The sequence below is a fragment of the Brachyhypopomus gauderio genome, chromosome 18, assembly GCF_052324685.1.
Source record: "Brachyhypopomus gauderio isolate BG-103 chromosome 18, BGAUD_0.2, whole genome shotgun sequence".
NCBI lineage: Eukaryota > Metazoa > Chordata > Actinopteri > Gymnotiformes > Hypopomidae > Brachyhypopomus > Brachyhypopomus gauderio.
The window spans coordinates 9,715,574-9,739,273 of record NC_135228.1 but is presented as its reverse complement, the minus strand read 5'-3'; the positions used below and the strand labels follow the sequence as shown (position 1 = coordinate 9,739,273).

General features: G+C 43.4%; 2 protein-coding genes across 4 annotated transcripts in view; one reads left to right on the top strand and one right to left on the bottom strand.

Annotated features, from left to right (window-relative positions):
* LOC143482000 (organic cation/carnitine transporter 2-like) overlaps positions 1-15,021 on the top strand; it is a 29,124-nt gene extending 14,103 nt beyond the window's left edge. For all 3 annotated transcript variants that reach the window (XM_076980243.1, XM_076980244.1, XM_076980242.1), the window contains 5 exons: positions 10,843-10,943; positions 13,517-13,731; positions 14,214-14,396; positions 14,514-14,649; positions 14,861-15,021. In XM_076980243.1, coding sequence (XP_076836358.1) covers positions 10,843-10,943; positions 13,517-13,731; positions 14,214-14,396; positions 14,514-14,649; positions 14,861-14,954 — 729 coding nt within the window. In that variant the 3' untranslated portion in view covers positions 14,955-15,021. The remainder of the gene's footprint in view (positions 1-10,842; positions 10,944-13,516; positions 13,732-14,213; positions 14,397-14,513; positions 14,650-14,860) is intronic.
* On the bottom strand, positions 4,392-9,398 carry LOC143482001 (uncharacterized). Its single transcript, XM_076980245.1, has 2 exons — positions 8,708-9,398; positions 4,392-7,497 (listed from the first exon to the last, which is right to left on the bottom strand). The coding sequence occupies exons 1-2, from the start codon at positions 9,109-9,111 to the stop codon at positions 7,197-7,199; spliced, it is 705 nt and encodes a 234-aa protein (XP_076836360.1). The 5' UTR covers positions 9,112-9,398; the 3' UTR covers positions 4,392-7,196.
* Positions 15,022-23,700: the final 8,679 nt, after the last annotated feature.

Genomic DNA, 23,700 nt, shown 5'->3' with positions numbered 1-23,700 from the left:
CCTGTGAGCAGGACATTGTTGAGCGACACTCCTTCACTTGACGCGCTGCTGTCGAAGACCACACGGATCTTATCCGGCTTCCGCGGATGGTACACGCCAAACAAAGGCAGGTACCAGCACTCTTGTCCCGGCCTCAGTGGTGGAGCAACTTCTGCGTGTGCTTTCTTGAGCATCTTTTCCATAAACTTCAAGAAATCCACTTTCATTTGCGGCCGCTTCTCCAGTGAGCGCTGAAGTGAGATGAGGCGGTCAAGAGCCTGCTGTCTATTGTTAGGCAGCTGCCGTCTCGGAGTCCGGAAAGGTAGAGGCGCAACCCAACTATTTGAGCTGTCCTGATAGCATTCGGTCTCCATCAGCTCAAGGAACTCTAAATCCTCTCTGGACGGAGCAAGTCTATGATCGTCAGATGTTTGAGCAAAGACGGTCTGCCCCAGGCGGTCTCCAACTGATGAGCTTAAGCTACGCGCAAAGGTAGCCATTGAGTCACGCTGCTGAGAATGTCCCAGATGAAACTTCTCTTTCACACTGACCTTGTTACCGCATGGCTGAAGGTAACTTGTACGTCCATTCTCCAGGATAGCTGTCTTCCAACTCCTTACCTCCATCGATCTGTGCGCACCTCTAAGGCACACGTCACCGACAACAACCCAACCTAGGTCAAGCCTCTGGGCGAATGGTGCATCCCCTGGGCCACTTATCTGCTCGCGGACCTTATGCACCCGCAAGATGTCTCTGCCCAGCAACAAGAGTATCTTGGCCTCTGGGTCCAAAGGTGGTATCTTCTTGGCGATACGTTTAAGATGAGGATGATGATAGGCGGCGTCTGGCGTAGGAATTTCTGTACGGACATTGGGAATTTGGTTGCACTCGAGGAGCGTAGGCAGTGGAATACTCACTCCCTCACTCACTGATTCTACAGTGAAGCCTCGAGCTCTTCTCCCTTCCATCTCAGTCAGGCCTGCACACGTCGTGAGCGTGTACGAGAAAGAGCATGCAGATATCTGGAAGGTGTCAAAGAACTCTGACCGTACGAGTAATCGGTTACTCTGCTCATCCAGTATAGCGTACATTCTCTTGGCCTTCTCTTTGCATCCATTCGGGAACACGCTAACCAAACAAATCTTGGCACATGTTCTAGCACTCAAGCCTTCTCCACATACCTGCGTGCACGAAGACTTGACTTCTTGACTCTCTGCTTCATCTTGCTCCCCGCCGTCCGCTGTATAGGGGGTAGAAGACTTAGGCTTCTGAGTGAAGGGCTTAGGGTGCAGTGCTGAAGCATGAGTGGTGCTCCCACACTCTGTGCATTCTACCTCCGCCTCACAATTCTTGGCGAGATGTTCTGTGGATGAGCAACAGCGAAAGCAGATGTAGTGATCTCTCAAGAGCTGTTTGCGTTCCTCAATGCTTTTCTCTCGGAAGCCCCTGCATTTCTTCAGAGGGTGCGGCTTCCTATGCAGAGGACAGAGTTTGTTTGGATCAATTCGCTCTCTGAGCTCAGACTTGGCTGTCGCTGAAACTTGCGTTTTCTGTGTGTACACAGACGTCTTTGTAGGCCTCTCCCAGTTGCCCTTCTTCTCAGTCGAAGCCTGCACGAAGAAGCTAAAACTTGGATCTGTGCGAGCCTTTGCTTCCATGGAGATGAAATCCACTAGCGCAGAAAACGGTGGGAAACTGACCATGTTTTCACGCTTGTATTTCGTCCCGTAGTACAGCCATTTTTCCTGGAGGTTGTATGGGAGTTTCTCTATAATAGGCCTAATTCCCCTTGAAGTGTCCAAATAAAGCAAACCTGCTAAATATCCATCCTGCTTGGCGGCTTGTAGCTCCGCTAAAAGGTCGGCCAAATCCCTAAGCTTCTGGGGATCTTTCGCCGTGACCTTCGGAAAGCTTTCTAATTTGCTGAAGAGAGCCTGTTCAACGGCTTCAGGCGAACCGTACATCTCGTCAAGGCGCTCCCATGCCATACGCAGGCCAATTGGCGGACTCCCGATGTTAACCGTCCTAATCCTCCTTACCTGTTCTGCTGATTCCTTTCCTAGGTACTTTATCAGAAGGTCGAGCTCTTCTGCAGCGTGCAGCTCTAACTCACTGATAGCGTTTTGGAATGACCCCTTCCAGGCCCAGTAGTTCACGGGCTGGTCATCGTATTTGGTGAGACCTGAAGTCACCAGCTGGTTGCGGGCTAGATACCTAATGAAGTCTGCTGTAGTCGTAGAACGGTCGTGGCTAGCTCCGTATTGCGTCCTCTGGAATAGTGGATCAAACGGAATCGAAGGCTCTTTTTTGAAACGGCGTTGTGGAGAAGCTCCACAAAGCTGCGGTGCTGGAGCGGAGTAGAGAAACGGTTGGGGAGGTGCTCCGCTTGCATGCGAACCTTGACGCACCTGGTGTGCAGTAACAGCTTCAGAGGCGGCGGCTTGGTTCATCATGAACACCCGCGTCGCCGAAGGCATAGCGTTGGCCATACCCGAGCAAGCAGAATGAGAAGAGGGTGAAACGGCATCGTATTCTGCTGCGGCGAATGCATCCTCCCTACGCGAGCTGGCTTGGTCGGCTACGAATGCGGCGGTGCGTTGGTCTTTAACAGCTTGATAGGGCACACTTTTAATCTCGCTTCGTACTTCAAACCCCATATCTTGCAAACCGGCTGCCAAAGTGTTCGCTTCTGCTATAGCAGCATCTTTCTCTTTCTCCTCGTTCAATGCTTCTAGGTTAGCTTGTATGCGTGCTTGCTCTACCTTAAGCTGGATTTCCCTTTCTGCATGTGCTGCTCTAGCTTGCGCCGCCTCGGCTTTAGCCTGTGCCATTGCCACAGCCATGCTCACCGTTGTTCTAGACGACTTAGTGGATGAGCGGCTGCTCGTTGAGCGTGCTGACTCAGACCGATCATCTCTAGCTTGTTTACTACTGTCGCTGCGTTGTGACATCCCGATGGTTGCGCTAATCGTTATCGAGAGGAGCGGGCTAACGTGAAGCTGTCTGGAAGCTGAAGGTTAGTCGCGTATTTCTGATACTAATTAGCTCCACGCTATGGCTATCCTCGCGTCCCTCGTAGCTGTATTGCTGTCTTTTCACTGTCATGGGCTGGATTCCAATCAGTTTAAACACTCTCAAAAAAACTCCAGGACACGGATAATTCTTTCCATGAAGTTTAGTGAGAATCTTGTGAAACTGTAACAATTACAACGAGACGTTTCAATCAGCATACACGTCAACATAGCATATGGATGAGCAGCATAGCATGACTACGTAACTAGTTATGCATAAAGATGCTAGCGAACACAGGGTATAACTAGTCTACATACAAGCAATATATAGGTTGTACTCACAGACAATGCCTTAGCAAGGAGGGAGAGAAAGTTTGAGCTATGGCTGCAGGCAGGATGAACACACAACTGACCATGACAGGAGCATAACAAACGCTACTTCTTACTACCCCGAATACGTCTCTGCTTTATCGTCATAGTAACGAAACAACTTAGTTACAAAATCAAACAACTTATCGCTGGGGCATAACAGGTCTGTCAAGGAGGAAAATCACCGTTGATGTGCTGTGTGCAAGAACCTTTAAACTGAAATGAACTGTGAAAAATGTGCAGTTCCTCTCTGCGTCAATAAAGAGAGAAATAGTTTCAAAGACTACTAGAATGTCTATTGTGAGTTCCTCTCTCTAGCAGAACATATTTTTGAATAAGCAAAAACCCATAGTGTTAGTTTTTTCCAGTTGTGATTTTGGCCTTGCGTTCCCGTTTCCATTGGCCAAAGTATATTTGTACATTTGAAATTCAGTTCTAATTTTTTCACATTTTTTTCACATTTCACATTTTAATGTGCAACAAATAAAGCAAAAAACATTGTTAAATGTATTTGGGAGGTAGACTGATTGTTTTCCTAAATTTAAAATAGTTTGCATTGACAGTGTTTGTTATTGCAATTCAATAAATTGATAGGCCTAAATCCCAATGGGTCATATTTGGCCCTAATCTTAAATTAAATAACCTTCTTCTTCTTTCGGCAATTCCCGTTTAGGGGTTTCCACAGCTAATCAAACTCCTCCCCATCTGGCCCTGTCCTGAGTGTCCTCCACTGACACACCAGCCACCCTCATATCCTCTACCACTGCATCCATAAACCTCCTCTTTGGTCTACCTCTCCTCCTCTTGCCTGGAAGTTCCATCCTCAAGACCCTTTTACCAATATACCTCTCCTCCCTCCTCTGTACATGTCCAAACCATCTCAATCTCGCTTCTCTAACTTTATCTCCAAAACATGTGTCATGGAAATTTTCTGGAAATGGATGAGGACTCAGACGTGAATAAATTATTAATTTATTACAAAAATATAAATATATATAAATAGGACAAAGACAGACACAAGACAGACACAGACATGAGAGTCTCATTCAAGCATGACAACTCTGAAGGCAGGGGGGCGCTCCCCCTGCTTATATACAATCTTAAACACAATTCAACAGTTCTAACAAGCAGGTTATCTTTAGCACAGCATGTTCCAAAACATAGACGCCCAGCAGGCTACTTTGTCTCACATGTGTGTATCTCCTAATATGGACTTCCCTAGAGTTAGCGGAAGCAACTGATGTATCAGTTGAACACAGAGAAAGCTAAATGACCCAAGACTAGTAGCCTAGTGACTACCAGTTAACAGAGTGCTCTTACCCTCAGCACTCTCCCTGACATGGGTCACAGTATAGTACACATATGCATAATATGAACTTAACATGGTTACACTGAATCACACTACTTCATTATTGTAGTCCTTCTGCTTAGTCAGAATGGACATGTACTAAATCATAAAGTTCATAATGATCTCTTATAATAACTAAACATGATCTAATCAATAATTTCTGTCACATGCTACATGTTCTGATCCTCTAATAAACTCATTTCTGATCCCATCTTTCGTCATCAATCCAAATGAGAATCTCAACATCTTCCATCTCAGACACCTCTATCTTCTTCACCTGTCTCTTTGTCAGTGCCACTGTCTCCAGTCCATACAACATAGCAGGTCTCACTACTGTCCTATAGATCTTTCCTTTCATTCTAGCCGACACCCTTCTATCACAGATCACCCCAGACACTTTATGCCTTCCACACCACCCTGCCTGCACTCTCTTCTTTACCTCTCTTTCACTTCCTCCATTACTCTGTACCCTCGACCCTAATTAGATAAACTCGTCAACCATCACCAAATCAACTCCTTGTAACTGGACCTGTCCGTCCACCATCTGCACTCCAATTCACACACATGTACTCTGTTTTACTCCTGCTCACTTTTATTCCCCTACTCTCCAAAGCATATCTTTCCAAGCTCACCACCACCTGCTCCCTACTCTCACTACAGATCACAATGTCATCAGCAAAGATCATAGTCCAAGGGGACTCCTGCCTAACCTCGTCCGTCAGTCTGTCCATGACAATTGCTAACAGGAAGGGACTCAGGGCTGATCCCTGATGTAGTCCTAACCCCACTTTAAACCCGTCTGTCATTCCTACCACACATCTCACTGCTGTCACACTGTTCTCATACATATCCTGCACCACCCTCACATACTGCTACTCCTGATTCCTCATACAATACCACAGCTCCTGTCTCGGTACTCTATCATAAGCTTTCTCTAAGTCAACAAACACACAATGTAACTCCTTCTGTCCTTCCCTATACTTCTCCATTAACACTCTCAAAGCAAACATAGCATCTGTGGTGCACTTAGCTGGCATGAAACCATACTGCTGCTCACAGATCTCTACCTCTCCTCTAAGCCTAGCTTCCACTACTCTTTCCAAGATTTTCAGGCTGTGACTGATCAACTTTATTCCCCTGTAATTACTACAGCTCTGAACGTCGCCCTTATTCTTGAACATCGGCACCATTATGCTTCATCTCCACTCATCAAGCATCTTCTGACCTTCGAAGATTCTGTTAAATAACCCAGTCAAAAACTCCACTGCTGTCTCTCCCAAACATTTCCATGCCTCCACTGGTCCAACTGCCTTACCACACTTCATTCTCCGAATTACAATGTCAATGTCAATTTTATTTATAAAGCACGTTTCAGACAACGGAATGTTGAACAAAGTGCTGTCCAGCAATTAAAAGATAAGACACACAGAAAACAGACAAATATACAAACCACAATAAGTCTTAGTTTCATTAAAAAGCCAAAGAATAAAAATAAGATTTAAGTCGGGATTTAAAAACCAACAATGTAGGGGCACTTCTAACGTGTAATGGCAATTGATTCCGTAATTTGGGAGCTAAAACTGCAAAGGCACGATCGCCCCTGTGCTTCAATCTAGATTTAGGGACCACCAGCAGATCTGAGTGACCTAGATGGAATATATGACTGCAAAAGCTCAGAGAGGTAAGTAGGAGCTAAACCATTCAGTGACTCATACACAAAAAGCAAAATCTTAAACTCAATTCTAAAATGGACAGGAAGCCAATGAAGAGAAGCTAATATAGGTGAAATGTGTTCTCGTTTTCGTGTTTTTGTTAAAAGATGAACAGCAGCATTCTAAACCAACTGTAGCCGTGAGATAGAAACCTGGCCAACACCAGCATAAAGCCCATTACAGAATCAAGTCTGGATGAAATAAACACATGCATTACCTTCTCAAAATCATGGAAAGATAAAAAATGGTTTAACCTTAGTTAAAAGCCTCAGTTGAAAGAAACTGGATTTGATAACAGAATTAATCTGTTTATCCAATTTAAAATCCATTATCATGCCAAGATTTTTAACATAGGGCCTTACATAGGTGTCCAAAGAACCCAGGTCATTATAAGGGGGCTGAGTGACACTACTGGGTTGCCGCCCTTACTTCCTCCTTGCTCACCTGGGGCACTTCCTGATTCACAACCTCTACCTCTTCTAACCTTCTTTCCCTTTCATTCTCTTAATTAATCAGTTCCTCAAAATACTCCTTCCACCTTCCCAAGACACTTTCCTCACCAGACAACACATTACCACCTTTATCCTTTATCATCCTAACCTGCTGCACATCCTGCCCATCACGGTTTCTCTGTCTGGCCAATCTGTACAGATCCTTTTCCCCTTCCTTAGTGTCCAACTTCTCATACAGCTTGCTATATGCCTTCTCTTTAGCTTCTGCCACTGCTCTCTTTGCCTTACAACACATCTCATTGTACCTCTGTCTACTTTCTTCATCTCACTGGAAATCCCAATTCTTTTTAGTCAACCGCTTTCCTCTCAAACTTTCCTGAACTTCCTCAGTCCACCACCACAACTCCTTGTCTATCTTCCTCTGTCCTGAGGTCACACCAAGTACCTTCCTAGCCACATCCCTCATAGCGTTTGAAGTCTCATCCCAGGTATCCAGAACACCACCACCATTACCCAGTACCTGCCTCACCTCATCCCTGTATTTTACACCACAGTCCTCATCCTTTAACTTCCACATCCTGATCTTAGGTTCCGCTCTCATTCTCTTCCTCTTCTTCACCTCCATCCTAAATTAGGGAATAAAAGGTTAAAACTGAAAAGTGGATATTTTTGTGTTCAGGGAACGTAAAGCAGTCATTTAATGCATAGTTTAATTTTCCAAAAAAGAAAAGGGTTCTTGGGTTCTCCACACCTTCACATGTAGAATATATTCTTAAGTCTACTACACTGTTTTGATCTCTACACCAGTTTGATATTGTGTATTCAGTGGATACTCAGCAAGTAATCACTGCTACTCATTGTCGAGGACATATGTTGAATTTTGTTTGTTCTACCATCTCGATTTCCCTCATTTACCTCTCACTTCTTATGGCTTTCACGAGAGACGGTCACACTTTCTCTTGCTCCTGCCCTTCTCTGGTTTTTGCTTAGCTTCTATGTCTCTTCTCAGTACCCTGACACTGCTCTTCGAATTTCAACAAAGAAAATGGATTTGATCAAGTGGTCTCTCAACGCACACTATTTTTTCCACGAGGAGTCATGGTGCGGGAAAACCTACATGTCCAGACGAAACATTCTCAGCTGGATATTTGTTTGACTCAGGGGGTACGTGGCATAATGTGTCTTGCGCATCTCTCCCTGGAAGATGTTGAGGACGTGTTTATTCGGAACTTTGATTGCTGGGGTTCTGCTAATTGGATTAGGTGTTGCTCTGGTGTATCGGGAAATTAAAAGAGTGGGGTCAGTTATCAAACGCCCATGGAAATTGCCCAACATGATTTATGCGATGGGTAGAGCTGTTGGAACGCAGACTGTGACTGTTAGTAAAAGCTTGGAGTCAATCATGGATGGTAACATTGCTCTACGTGTGAAGTTGGATCAGTTGGGAGACCGTGGACTTAAAGAGGGGTTCCATGTGCTCATAAGGACGGGCTCTTTGCTAAATTCCTCATTCCTGTTTATCTGCATTGGCGCACAAACAAAATTCTCCCAGAAGGTCGTTGTCTTGGTTACTTACTCCTACCCCCACACATAGACTGTCAGAGATGGCTCTCGCATTCCACTGCAAGATTTGACACAAAAACCGGGCCTCTGGCTCCCCCCTCCCCATCTGAATGAATCATGCCTCTCTCTACTTCACAAGCCTACTCTACTTGCTTGTATGTGCTATGGGGATTTTTTGCGTGCACACAGACTGTTGTCCTGTTGTGAGAATAATCTGTGGTCATATTTTTTTGTCTCCTCCTAATGTTTACCTCTTTATGTTTCTCCCTTTACCTGTCAATGGCGGCACTCTCTTGATACAGTGGCCTTCCGGGTCGCAGGAACAGGAGCCGGCGTGGTTGACCCCTTTTAGGTCGCGGGAACAGGAAGCGTGGATGACCCCCTCCGGGTCGCAGGAACAGGACACTGAAGCGACGAGATGTCCTCGGGGGCGGGACCACCGGGTTGACGTCTTCGGGCTGGGGCGGAGAGTGGCCACTACTCCCCCCAAAAAATTCTTTGGGGTCTCTAGGGGAGAGGCTGGCAGGATCAGAGGAGGAAGATCTTCCTCGGGGTAGGCACAGACCACATGATACGCTGTGGCGCAGGGCTCCCCTTTCGGGGCGTGGTCTTCCTTCCCCGGTCTGGTCTGCACCTGGAAGAACATAAAGACACAACCACTTCCCTGTGGCTTTCATTGTGACTCAGCCTTGTCGGAGGCAGTGGGAGTTCACAATCGCTTTTGAAAGCCAACTGAGAGTCAAGCCAACGCTTGTCTGCACTTTCATTCCGCCTGCCCAAATCTTGCACTACAGGTCGTTCTTCCCTGTAGTGTTTACCAAGTCGGGCAGACACATAGCGCTTATCAGCGCATGTACCCTTGTACCCACAGCGCAAGGGGAATTCCTGTCTCTGGTTCGTTCGCGCTGTAATATCGGAGAGTTAAACTGAATTGAACCAGCTAACAACTCATTACAGCGATTGAACTTACCAGAGTCTTGCTCCCTCGCTGTGTACTTGTGAGGTGGGTTATTCTGTAACGCAACGTGCTGTAGAGTGAGGACGCAGACACAAACACTGAGAGGAGCAAGATTTAATAAGGGGAATTCCATAATCGTGGTCAACAGGGCAGGCAGGAGTCGTAACCAGAGAGCCATCCAAATATGACAAATACAACGGCATGATAACACAGAATAAAACGAACAAGGCAGGGAAACAAGAACTGACAGAAAACAACGGAGACGGGAAATACCAAAACAGCGATAACAGAATATCCACAAAGCCGAACAAACCACAATAGAATGAATAACCCACAAGGGACTAGGGAAACACAGGAATACATATACATGGAACTAAACTAGACACAGGTGAAGACAATAACGACATGGGTGTTATTGTCCTGGTTTTGGTCATATATTTCTGGCAGACACCAGTTGTATCCCTTGGAAATTTTCGATCCCGCCCTGTATCTCTTATGGTACTGACCAAGTTTCAGTTCTTGGGCCCATTCTTTTTATATTTATATACTTATATGAGTAGACAGGAAAGGGGGCCACCAGACTTTTGACCCCTAGAATAGGGTTCCTTTCACCTAAATCAATGTATATGTAATCCATATGTTTCAAATCTCTTTGACTAGCTCACTCCGCAAAAGAAGAAGATTTTAGACACTTACAGTTTAAAGTTAATCACTACATAAAGTATTACATAGGCTTAGACACTACATTAACTAACCAAAATGATCTATTCTGGGTTTTATTACATCCTCTGTGGTTCAGATACACAATCTTGGTGTTATTCTTTCTTTGGGCACCCATATTAATAATATAACTAAGACAGTGTTTATCCACCTAAAATATATTGCTCAGTTAGACTCTTCTCTTACTGACTCAGTAACTGAAACTCTGGTACACACTTTTATCACATTGAGGCTCGACTACTGCAATTTTGTTTTAATTGGGCTCCCAGCCAGTAGTCTTAGTAAGCTGTAGTATGTGCAGAACTCGGCAGCCAGAGTTCTTAAGCGAACCAGCTCATGGGAATATACTATCTCAACTCTTAGAGACTTGCATTGGTTGCCAGCGCAGTGTCGCATAGTTTAAAATACTGCTTCTGGTTTTCAAATTTCCTTATATTTCTGCCTTGTTGCCCACATTCTGCCCTACTCATTCCCTGTGATCTGCTGATGCGAATTTACTGTCTGTTCTTCCTGCAAGGTTACGTATGTATGGGGAAAGTCCATTTTGTTGGTCCAAAGTTGTGAAACACCATCTCATTGTACCTCTGTATTTGCACTTCGCTATTTAATTTTAAGACACTTTAAAAAAACATTTATTTAGAATTGCTTTTTGATCTTGGTTATAAAGTGTCCTTGTGTGTCTTGAAATATGCTTATAAATAAAATCCTATTATTATTATTATTATTGCAGGAAGAAGAAAGAAAGGTTAAAGGTGAAGAACCAAAAAGTGTTCTGGATCTCGTGAAGACTTCAAACATTCGGCAAACTACTCTGATATTATTTCTAGTGTGGTGAGCATCTCAACAATCTCATGTTCAAGCAGTGAACTATTCTAAACTTTCCAAAACATTAAAGGAGTGCTACATTTTAACTAAGTTTGGAGTTGTAACTCTACCAAAATTAACATGTGAGAAGAAATGGTTTTACTAGAGAAGGGCAATCCAGTAATTGCAGGCAGAGGTCCAAAAACAGATAATAAACCATAAAAAACTGAAGGGCATCAAACATCCAAACATCACAGAAAACATATCTCAAGTTGATAACAGAGGTAACAGGGAAAAGAACACCGCTCAGTGTGCTTAGCAAAGAGGAACTGAGAGAAACTGTTGCAATAATTAGAATGAGGGTGAAGCAGACCTCATCCAAATTGTGACTGGCAAGGTTGTGAGTCCATGTTATTGTCAAATGAATCCTGGGAAATGGAGTTTGTGTGTGTGCTTGGGAGGCATTATGACAGCAGACCTGGATTTCACCTCATAGCTTTCATGCACTGTTCTGCCACAAAATGCTATGAGGCTGACTATTTCGTCAAAATATCAAATCAAAATAAAACTGACGAGATGAATGTTAAGAATTATTTACACTTTTAAATCATATAAACCCATCACCTACTTTATAAGTACAGTAGACATCCACTACACTTAGTAGATGCCAATCTTAGTTCAAGGTTGCATTTTATTTTATTGTGAGCAACTATTGTCTGGTGTCCATCCACTGCTGGTCAGCAATTCTATATTCCAGGGGTACTCAACTGGCGGACCGCGGTCCGGATCCGGACCCGAACGCAGTCCTGTCCGGACCCAATCTCATTCCTGATTAACTGGATACGGACCAAAACAAAACCGTAGCATTTATTTCAGGGCTATTGAAAAAACACTCCGTCACGAGTGTTACGTTTGCCACCCCCGCTCAACAACTTACGTTTCGCGCGGCGAAAATGACGTAATCGCTGTGGCTCCGCGTGTGCGCGAGTGCCTCGCGCGCTGTCGGTTCGAGAGGTCGTGCACCTCTCGAATTTTGTAACTTCGCGCCGCTCTTCAGCGCAATGAACAAAGTCATGTTTGCTGGGTTCATACACCTTTATAAGGTGGAATTAAAGCACTTGTACGTCACTTTCAAGGTCCATTTCAATATTTCCCAGCATGTTAAACATAATTAAGTTAAATATTTATACATATACTCGAAATAATTCGCTTTTTATCACATTATTTAATGGTTGTTTATTTAAAAAACGCCCAATCTTCACGTCTTCACGTTCTCTCATGTTTCGTCCTGGAATTACAAGAGGCTCGTATTTGTTAACCTAATACAAGAGAACTATTCAGTCAGACAGCTATTTGTTGTGAAACCAAGTAGTTACAATTTCAAGCATTTTAAAGTACTTTAACCTAAATTCCAGCACTTTTCAAACCTGAAACATATAGCAACATTAAAATTGGTCAGGTAAATGTTCATTCCCCTGTTTTGAGGGGTGTTTCTACCACATATCGTTTCGGACAAAACGCCTATCGTTTCGGAGAACACAGCAGTGACGCTCGCGAAAGTATAAACGCCTCCACCGTTCGCGCACCGACCCCCCCCTGCTCAACAACTTACGTTCGCCACCCCCGACGCACCGGACCTCTGGTCACAGGTATCTGCCAAAATTGGACCGCGGACAAATTTAGTTGAGTACGCCTGCTATATTCTATTGATTTGTTGATCACTGGTCAGTCTCTGAACACAGGGCTACTAATGACTATATTCATTTGGTGTATATTATGTGTGGTGCCACATAACACAAGTCATCCCACAGCAAGAAGTACTCAATGGGGTGCCAACCACAAGATACATCATCACCTTTTCCAACATTGACCTTCTTCCAGGTGTATCTTAAGAATTCACATTTTTCTGTACAAAAACACACTCCATCTGGACCTGCTGATACAAAGTGAAAAGGGCATCAGTGAATGAAGGTGCCTCAGCTTCGAGGACAGTGGTCACTTCTTGATTTTGTCTTTGGACCCTGTTCTTTTTTTGGCAACGGAGGCTAGAACCAGTACAGTTCTAGCCTCCAGTGCAGCAAGGCCATGGCATGCACTTGGCTTGTCTGAAATGTCCTGATTCTCTGGCACTCCAACTAAAACCCAAAATCTAAAAATTGTATATCAGCCTTGGCATTCGAGGAAGTGAAGTGTCAAATGGGGACATGGATACCATGGAAACAGAGCCGTGGCATGACATTCACCTCCATTGAATGCTTCAGCAAGAGATAGCAGGCTAGGATAAGTCACTCTGCATTGACTCTGCAAGTCCAAAGGTCTTGATAATTACCTGATGAGTAGATTCAATGAAATTATACCAAAGAAGACACAAGAGTCCATCCATCCATCCATTATCTGAACCGCTTAATCCCGCTAGTCGGGGTCACGGGGGGGCTGGAGCCAGTCCCAGCATCTCCGGGCGAAAAGACACAAGAGTGTGCAGTGAATTTAGTACAGTGGCAGTTAAATTGCTAAACAATTTTTTTAAGTCTATTATTCCACATTTTGTGTCACTTTGTTGTGCATTACATTTTTTCTGATTGCTGTTCTTTCTTGTTAAGGATGACTCTCAGCATGGGATACTTTGGCCTGTCTTTAAATACATCCCGTCTTCATGGAGATCCATTCGTAAATTGTTTCATCTCTGCTGCCATCGAGGTTCCCGCTTACATCTGTAGCTGGCTGTCACTGCGTTACTTACCAAGGAGGCTTTCCTGTTCAGCCAGCATGCTACTGGGAGGGGGAGTCCTGTTTTTCATCCAGTTAGTGCCACCAAGTAAGATGATTTTGTCTTTCAGACATTCAGAATCTCAGCAAGGCAACATCACAGATCTTGCTCTATCTGCTATCATACCAGAATAGCTTAAACTCAGTGATGGACTTTGCTAATGCTTAATAATAATAATAATAATAATAATAATAATAATAATAATATAAATATTGCTAACCTGCTACCTGACTACGTACTGATCTTTTCCTCGCCACTGTCGCCTTTGGCTTGCTCATTAGGGATATGGACTCATAGTATTGTTAACCATGTAAATCCTGTAAAGCTGCTTTGTGACAACATGTGTTGTGAAAAGCGCTATGTAAATAAATTTGACTTTGACATTGACATAGAAAGTTAGAGGGTTCCAAGAGGGGAATAAGCTGAGCTTTGTACTGACAATAGGGCTCCTTTTGAACTTGATTGTACAAATGGAAACAATGCATATGTATGAATGTCACTTTTAACAGTCACATGTATGTGTTTCCTAGACCTACCATCCTTGTCTGTTGCCCTGGAGATGACAGGGAAGTTTGGGTTAGCAATGGGAACAGCACTGATGTTCGCCTACACTGGGGAACTGTACCCCACAGTTCTGCGCAACACAGCGGTGGGGTCATGTGCTATGGTGTCTCGTGTGGGTAGTGCAATTGCCCCCTATTTTATCCATTTGAGTAAGTGAATCAGATATTGTTTAAATATTGTCTTTCAAGAGAAAAGGGTCAAGAAAAGGGTCTATTCCCACTATATACCTATATTGAGTCTTTAAATTACACTTTTTCCTCTTCCAGATGTGTATCATAACTACTTGCCCTACATCATTTTGGGATGTTTGTGCATTTTGTCATCAGCAACTACATTGTTTCTACCAGAGAGCTTTAGATGTCTCCTTCCAGAGACAATAGAACAGATGCAGAAAAGAAATAGGTAAGGTTTTTTAACAATTAGCAGAGGATTTAAATCCTTGAAGAATAATATAATTGGAAACTTTCATAGGCAATGTTTTTCATAAAAACAATAAGAAGTTCAAAATAAGTTATATTTCACCTGAAACCCATTATGTAAAAAAAAATTCATGATGTCAAAATGTTGATTTGTACAAGCTCCGTATTATCTGTGCTTCTTCCCCATTCCACAGAATAGAATGCCTGTGCTTCTCTGAAAAAGAAGAAACAGACCCATACAAAGACACCAGTGCCACAACTAAAGTGCTTCAGGAGGTTGAGTTATGAGAACAAGTCTTTCAGTTAGATTTCCATTTCATTTTTTTTCCAGACATTTAGCAAACGCTCTTACATTTTACAAAATTATATTTTACAATTACAAAATTGCTTTGTCTTCTACTCATAGAATGTATCATAGCAGGTACAGAGTCAAAGACACCATTGAACTTGAATACTAAATATAGGAATAAATGCTGGCACTTAAAAAGACTTGCAAAGCAATTCAGAAATACGACAAAGAAATTGCAATAAAGCAGGGACCATTTCATTTATGAATATTTCATTGTAAGTTTTCATTATAAAGATCCAAAAATAATCGATCCATTGTATTTTTGTACATTGTATGTTCTTGCTTTTGTGATATTATATTAAAATTAGAATGTTTAAAGTTTGGATTTGTTTTTGTAACCCAACCCTGATCTGTGCTTTCTCGACAACTTTGTCTCTGACCTGTTTGGGGAGCTCCTTGGTCATGTTACTTGTTAAGTGGAATTGCAGATGAAGGGGCCTTTCAGAACAGGGGTGGGTTTCCCGATAACGAACGATCTTAGAAAGTTACGAACAACTTTAAGAACGACGTAACTTTAAGAACGTGAAATTTACAAGTGTTTCCCAAAAGCCTTCATAGTCTCCAAATTTATGAACGAGTTCTAAGTAGTTCTTAGTTGACTCCTCCTCTGCAGCTGCACTGGAAATGCACCGCTAGTCGAAAACCGAACCACCAATTTACATACACTACCGTTCAAAAGTTTGGGGTCACTTAGAAATGTTCTTATTTTTGAAAGAAAAGCAGTTTTTTTCAATTTAGCTAACATTAAATGCATCAAAAATACACTATATACATCATTAATGTGGTAAATGACTAGCTGTAAATGTCTGATTTTTAATGCAATATCTACATAGATGTATGGAGACCCATTTCCAACAACCATCACTCCAGTGTTCTAATGGTACATTGTGTTTGCTAACTGTGTAAGGAGGCTATTGGATATTTAGAAAACCATTGAAAACCCTTGTGCAAGTAGGTTAGCACAGCTGAAAACAGTTTTGCTGATTAGAGAAGCTATAAAACTGACCTACCTTTAAGCTAGTTGAGAATCTGGAGCATTACAATTGTTGGTTTGAGTAAACTCACAAAATGGCCAGAAAAAGACAACTTTCAATTGAAACTCGACAGTCTATTCTTGTTCTGAGAAATGAAGGCTATTCCATGCGAGACATTGCCAAGAAACTGAAGATTTCCTACAATGGTGTGTACTACTCCCTTCAGAGGAGAGCACAGACAGGCTCTAACCAGAGAAGTGGAAGGCCCCGCTGCACAACTGAGCAACAAGACAAGTACATTACAGTCTCCAGTTTGAGAAATCGACGCCTCACAGGTCCTCAACTGGCAGCTTCATTAAATAGTACCCGCAAAACGCCAGTGTCAACGTCTACAGTGAAGAGGCGACTCCGGGATGCTGGCCTTCAGGGCAGAGTGGCAAAGAAAAAGCCTTATCTGAGACTGGCTAATAAAAGAAAAAGATTAATATGGACAAAAGAACACAGACATTGGACAGAGGAAGATTGGAAAAAAAGTGTTATGGACAGACAAATCAAGAAGTCTGAGGTGTTTGGATCACACAGACGAACAATTGTGAGACACAGAACAACTGAAAAGATGCTGGATGAGTGCCTGACACCATCTGTCAAACATGGTGGAGGTAATGTGATGGTCTGGGGTTGCGTTGGTGCTGGTAAAGTGGGAGATTTGTACAAGGTAAAAGGGATTTTGAATAAGGAAGGCTATCACTCCATTTTGCAACGCCATACCATACCCTGTGGACAGTGCTTGATTAGAGCCAATTTCATCCTGCAACAGGACAATGACCCAAAGCACACCTCCAAATTATGCACAAAATATTTAGAGAAGAAGCAGGCAGCTGGTGTTTTATCGGTAATGGAGTGGCCAGTGCAGTCACCAGATCTCAACCCCATTGAGCTGTTGTGGGAGCAGCTTGACCGTATGGTACGAAAAAAGTGCACATCAACCCAATCAAACTTGTGGGAGCGGCTTCTGGAAGCATGGGGTGAAATTTCTCCAGATTACCTCAGCAAATTAACAGCTAGAATGCCAAAGGTCTGCAATGCTGTAATTGCTCCTAAGGGAGCATTCTTTGATGAAAGCAAAGTTTAAAGTAGAAAATTATTTCAAATAAAAAAAAAACATTATTTCTACCTTGTCAATGTCTGGACTATATTTCTATTCATTTTGCAACTCATTTGATAAATAAAAGTATGAGATTTCAGGGAAAACACAAAATTGTCTAGGTGACCCCAAACTTTTGAAGTGTAAATTTTTTCATTATTATGACACAAAAGTATCATTGGCAAACTGACAATCTTAAGTGTAACAACTAATAAGTTTAGAAATGTTAAGTATAAGAAAAAAATGAGAAGAACTTTAAAATTATTACCTTTGCAATTCTGACTGATCATATATCAAGGGTATAAATAGGGCACACAACCTTTCACACCTCATTCAAAAACATGACCTAGCAAACAGAGGAAACGTAATTTTCTGTCGATGGAGCTGAGCCAAATGGTGGACGAAGTAGAAAAAACAAAGGCATTTTATTTTCTAAAGCACGAGGAAGGAAAAAAAAAAACAAAAATGGGAAGATATTGCAAAGAATATCAGTGCCTGTAGTGGCATAAAAAGATCGGGAGAGGAGATCAGAAAAAAGTGGCATGACTTCTCTAGTCAAGCCAAAAAAGGGGGGGCAGAACTGAGAAAGGAGAGGACTAAGACTGTTGGGGGTCAAATGTCCACAAGTGCCCTTACAGTTGAGGAGGAAAGGGCACTTGGGATACTGGGCCCCACAGCCACTGAAGGGATACCAGGGGGTATAGATATATGTCTGGGTGAGATTCCCTCTACCCCACCTAAACCTGCATACCCAGGATGTAGCAGCACTCCTGAGGCATCTCCAGGGCCTGCCTGTGCTCAGGCCAGAGAGGGAGATCCACCTGCAACGACTCCTCAAAATACCCGTGGGTGCAGCATGGAGCTCGTTGCACTAGAAAGAGAAAGGCTGCAGCTCATACGGGTAAAGCTCCTCCAAAAGGAGAAACGGCACGAAGAGCGGATGCAGCAGAGGGAGAAGCACCATCAGGAGCTGCTGGAACTGAAGAAGGCCAAACTTGACATCATGGCAAAGCAGCTGGCAGTAGCTGAATATCATATGAGCAGGCCCTCAATATCAGTACCAATTATATTGCCCGCTGAACAAAGTGAGATACTTAACCAAGTAACAATAGTAAATGTGAATATACTTTACTGAATTTTCACTAAAACATGAAATAACTCCCATTTTGTGGCACTGACATTAATACATTTTCCTTCCAGATCCCAGTACTAGTACCAACACTGGGTAGGAGTTTTTTTTTTTTTTGTTTAATGAATTTTAATTTTTTATTTTGCACATGATGTTTATTGAAAATAAAACTTGTACCACAACAAATGCCTCTGAGTGTATGTTTATAACAAAAATCTATCACCCACAGATCACTTACCCAAAGTATTTTATTATTATTGGTGTATCTAGGCAAAACATTTCTTATAATTTGCCTTCGGTTGTCCAGGCCAGCCTGGTAAACTCTATCTCATCATCCTCCTCAGCTTCCTCTTCTTGGACATGTATGCCAGCTTGCACTGCAATATTGTGCAGCATATCACATACAACAATCACAGCACAGCTGAGTGGAGGCACCGAAAATGCATTTTCCACATGCCCAAAGCTCTCTTGATCACACATTGTGTTCTGCTGTGTGCCATGTTGTATCTCTCCTCAGCCTCAGTCTGGGGATTTGATACAGGAGTGAGTATGTAGCTTCGGAGAGGATACCCACTGGCCGCTAGTAAATGTCCACCATCAAATGTAAATGTGCCGTATTTTGTCAATTGTGATTTTTTTTACACCGCAATCGAAATTTGTCCTCTGCTTTTAACCCATCTGTGCAGTTAGAACACACACACACTAGTGATTACTAGGGGGCTGTGGATCACACGTGCCCAGAGCGGTGGGCAGCCCTAGCCCGGCGCCCAGGGAGCAGTTGGGGTTAGGTGCCTTGCTCAAGGGCACCTCAGTCATGGCCTCAGGTCTGGGAATCAAACCCACGACCCTCCGGTCAAAAGACCAGTTCCCTACCACCAGGCCATGACTGCCCCCTCGATAGCCATCTGACACACTCCAGATGCACCATCCATAGCCATCTGACACACTCCAGAATTCGCCCAGATGAAGGAGTCATGAGTACTCCCAGGCCACTTTGCCACAATGTCCATAAAGAGGCCTTGGTGGTTACATATTACTTGGACATTCAAAGCAGAGAAGCCCTTACGGCAGGTGTAGATTGGGCTCAAGAGGCTGGGCGTGAGTATGGGGATCAGAGGTCCGTCTACTGCACCAACAACTCCAGGAATGTTTGCAATTGCATGAAAACCAAATTTGATGTATCCCGCTGCATGGCGAAGCAATGCTTTGGTAACAGCATGCACACATTTAGATACTGCAGCTTTGCTTAGTCAGTGTGCATCACCAACAGTCTGCAGAAACCCTCCTGTGGCATAAAATCGGAGGACTGCCAGTAACTGCACCGTGAGGCTAAGGGCAAAATTTTTCCTCGTTCCTCTAGCCAGTTCCTGCTCATGTTCAAGGAGACCCATGATCTCCCCCCCTACACATCCAGTATCTGTCACGATCCGACACATCGTCTGGAAGATCTAGGGGGTTCATATTCAAAAGCTAGCCTTATTCCAGGTTACTTTAATGTGCTACTGATTAATCTGCCAATTTGATTGGTTAAGTTAAAACAAGCTTAATATGCCAACTGGTAGCCATTTATTTGCGAAGCATACTGTCACGGTAGGTCGGCCGGGAGGCCGCCAGAGGGCACCTACACACACTCCCTCGGTCACACGCACACCCACAATCACACGAAGCACACCTTCTCAGTCTCAGGGTGCATCTCAATTCAAGGGCTGCAGCCTACGTAGACCGCAGACCACAGAGGCCACGCACTTCGAAGGTCGGGTAGGCTGCATCTCACGGCTGTTAAATGAGACAGTCTAGTCTTCACAAGACGTATGTTTGCGTGACCACGCTCTGCCCCGTTACATACGTGTTAGCGAGCTGTCCGACAAAATGGAGCCAGAAACCGCATTTTTTGATATGATATTGTTATAATTGGCATGTTATTTAGCATCTCATTGCAGTATAAATTTCCATATTTAAAAAATACCTACATTTAAAAATGAATTCTTCGGCCCGTACACTAGACTCCGCCATGTCGCCTGTTTACTGTTCTTAGAGCAATGAATCCTGGGATATGGTGGGACGCGAAGGATACTCAGATGCGTCCTTCGTTTTCAGGGTTTTGAAGGCTACATTCGTCGGCCGCATAAGAAGGAGCCCACGAATTGGGACAGCCTTCGGCGTGGCGCAATGACGTAACCGGCCTACAAATGCGCACTTCGTGGGCTGCAGCCCCTGAATTGAGATGCACCCTCAGTCACTCCCACCTTCCCAATCACCAGAATACTGACAGGTGTCACTAATCAGCTGGGGTGTATTTATTCCCACAGGTTCAGTGCTGCACATTCACCGTGCTACCCAGCCTCGTTCCGTGGGAGAACTCAACCTGCTTCGCTTCCTTTGCATTCATCTTCGTATTCTCGTTATTTGACCTGCTTCCATTGCTCTTTTCTGTTAGTGTTTATTCTGCCGTGTGGCCTGAGTTTTTCTGTTCTCTATGGAGAATAAAACCAATCACCCTCAGCCTCTGCCTCCTGCTGCATCTGTCCCAACGTCACACATACATTCATTGGGAAAGTCTGATTAACTACACGATGATGAGCGGAGATATTTAATTAAATATTTGGAACATATCAGCTAATGCTAAATAATTCAAAGTAGTACATGTGATTTTTGTTGACACCTAATGTTGTATATGCGATGTAAGTATTTCAAAAGAAAATACTAATGCACATAAACCCAAATGTTGTATTGTCGTGCTTAAAACCAGCATGAGTGAAATTAGCGCCTTTATCCTTTTTGAGGTAGAACTGCACGTGAGCTTCGAGTTAAGAAGTAGGCCTACTTAGTGAGTTACGAATGGGTTCGGAGATTCTTAACTTACGAACAACTATAAGAACGATGTAAGTTACAAACATTTCGGGAAACCCACCCCTGGTGTATTTATACTGATATGTGACAGATCATGTGACACTTTGCACACAGGTAGATCTCGATCATCTGATTTTTTGACCTCTGAAGTTAGTTCGACCAGATCTTATTTTGGGGGGGGGGGTTCAGCGTGAGAACTCTGAGCAGTCGTTATCCACGTGGTCCTAACGCTTGATTCGTCGCTATTTAAATATTTGTTTTTAACCGTAAAAACTGCAGGGGACCAAAACCGGCTTTTGAAATACCCCCCCCGATAAGATCCCCCGTCAACGTTTGACACACACACCAACTCCCCCGTCAATGTTCGAAACACACACCACCCACTCCCCCCGTCAACGTTCGACACACACCCCCCCATCAACGTTCGACACACAAACCACCCACCCACCCCCCATTAATGTTCGACACACACTCCAACCCCCCCGACAATGTTCGACACACACCACCCACTCCCCCCCCCCCGTCAACGTTCGACACAGACACCTACCGCCCCCCCTGCACCCCACCAATGAAATCGAAATTTCATCCATGCTTGTTAGACTGAAATATGGGTGTCTCTTGTCACTGTGTGTAATGGCAAAGAAAAAATATGAATCAAAATATCACCAAAGCAGCTCTTGTTTAAAAATTAACACTTGCTAACTTTTATAATGTAACAAATGTTGCCCAAGAGGTGAATGAAAAATTCCAGTTTTCAGAAGTGTCATCAAAGACCATGTGCCAATAAGTGATCACACATAACTGAACAACAGAGGGTGCTGGACCCTTGGAGCAGAAGGCTTACCCAGTAACTTTCTGCATGTGACTCATGGTCTCAGGAAGAGGCATACGGAGGCTCTCTGGAAGCAGGATACTAAGCAACCCTGTAAAAATATTTAAGCTGCCCATTAGAATGTACGGCAGGGCTCTGTAATAGCCTCCTGTGATGGTGAGACAAAGAAGTCAATAAACCAATATGGTGTAGTCTTTTCAACCTGATACCAGGTTAGGTCTTTCTTGTGTTGGGTGCATTTTACATATGGAGACGATTATTATTTAATTAAATCCTTATTATGATAATAATAAGAAAACAACTTGACAGTGTTTGCTGTATATTTTTGCATATAAAAGCAATACAAGTACAAATACAAGTTTAGCAAGAGAACTAAAAATAGGCTGTCTGATACTTCCATTCCCAATAAGGAACCATGGCTACAAAATGGTTTTGAGCTATAAACCAGTCAGTGAAACGTGAAACAGGTTTGCTGTGTGAGTAAAACTCTGTGCTAATAAACCCAGTCGCAGCCTCATGGCACTTTTGGAATGTCACACGTTAAGGCTACCAAGCCTCCTGAGCAGTTTCTCAGGTCTCCCAGGTGATGTAGATCAGGGATGGCTTTATCCAGGGCCATCACATATTTAAATCCACTGAGTAACTAATCGCCACACATTATTATTACTGTTGTTGTAATTATTATTATTCACATTTCACTCTACCCATTCCACACGCATGCTACCTCCATGAGACATATGCACCAGTCACATAGGTTGCAGTGTTATTGTCTGACACAAACAGGGCCCAAAACACCATTGTAAATTATTGTGTTTTTTTTTTAAGATGCAAAGCTCTGCAAGGACCTGGTGTAGTTTCTATGTCCAGAAGAGCTTTTGGCAAACCAAAACAAATGACAAAAGTGATTTAATAGACTCACAAAGAAAGGCTCTTTCACTACTGAAGGCTCTTTCACTACTGGTTCAGCTGAATGGCGTTCAGCCTCTCGTGTGGACATTGTGAGTTTGATCCTGGTTATGCTGTGGCCACAGGCCTGAAAGAACAAAACTGGCTGTGCTCTTGAGGAGGGAGGGTTGACATACTCTCTTATTCACTCACTCACCTGATGATTCTCCACAAGAGGGAGCTATTTATTCTTCACATCGGGGTAAGAGGCATGCTTAATACTGTGTTTTTTGTTTAAATGAGTTAGCTAGAGTTTTTTCACCTGACTTTATTTGCATAGTCCTCCATAGACTGTATACAGATGATTGTTTTTAACAAACTATTCAATGGAACTGATTAAAAAAACATTCTCAGTAGCATTGTAATTAGGTTTATGGCTAGAGCAATTAGAAGGATTAAGGATGATGTCACGGTACGGCGGCCCCCTACTGGTCGCCCCCGTCTACAGCAGCAGCTTGTCCTGTGGGTGTGGTGTTGTGTTCGTCCCTCAAGTGGGCGGAGCCCGCGATCCGTCTCACCTGAGGGTCGTTTGTTCGTCTATATATGTCTTGTCTTTATACCAGTTGACAGCTGGTTATTATATCCTTAATTCGGATCAGTTCACGGGTTTTGGTTTGTGCACTTTACATATTAAACCATCCTATTTCCCTGAGACTTGGCATGATCGCTTCCATTTATTTTCGCTCACCCTACCCGTCACAGATGAGTGTTATGGACAATAAACACTGCACTGAATGTGGGTCATTGGAGGATAACTATATTCTCATTGGAATTTCTAGCTTTGAGAAATAAAATAATTTATTTTCAGTTA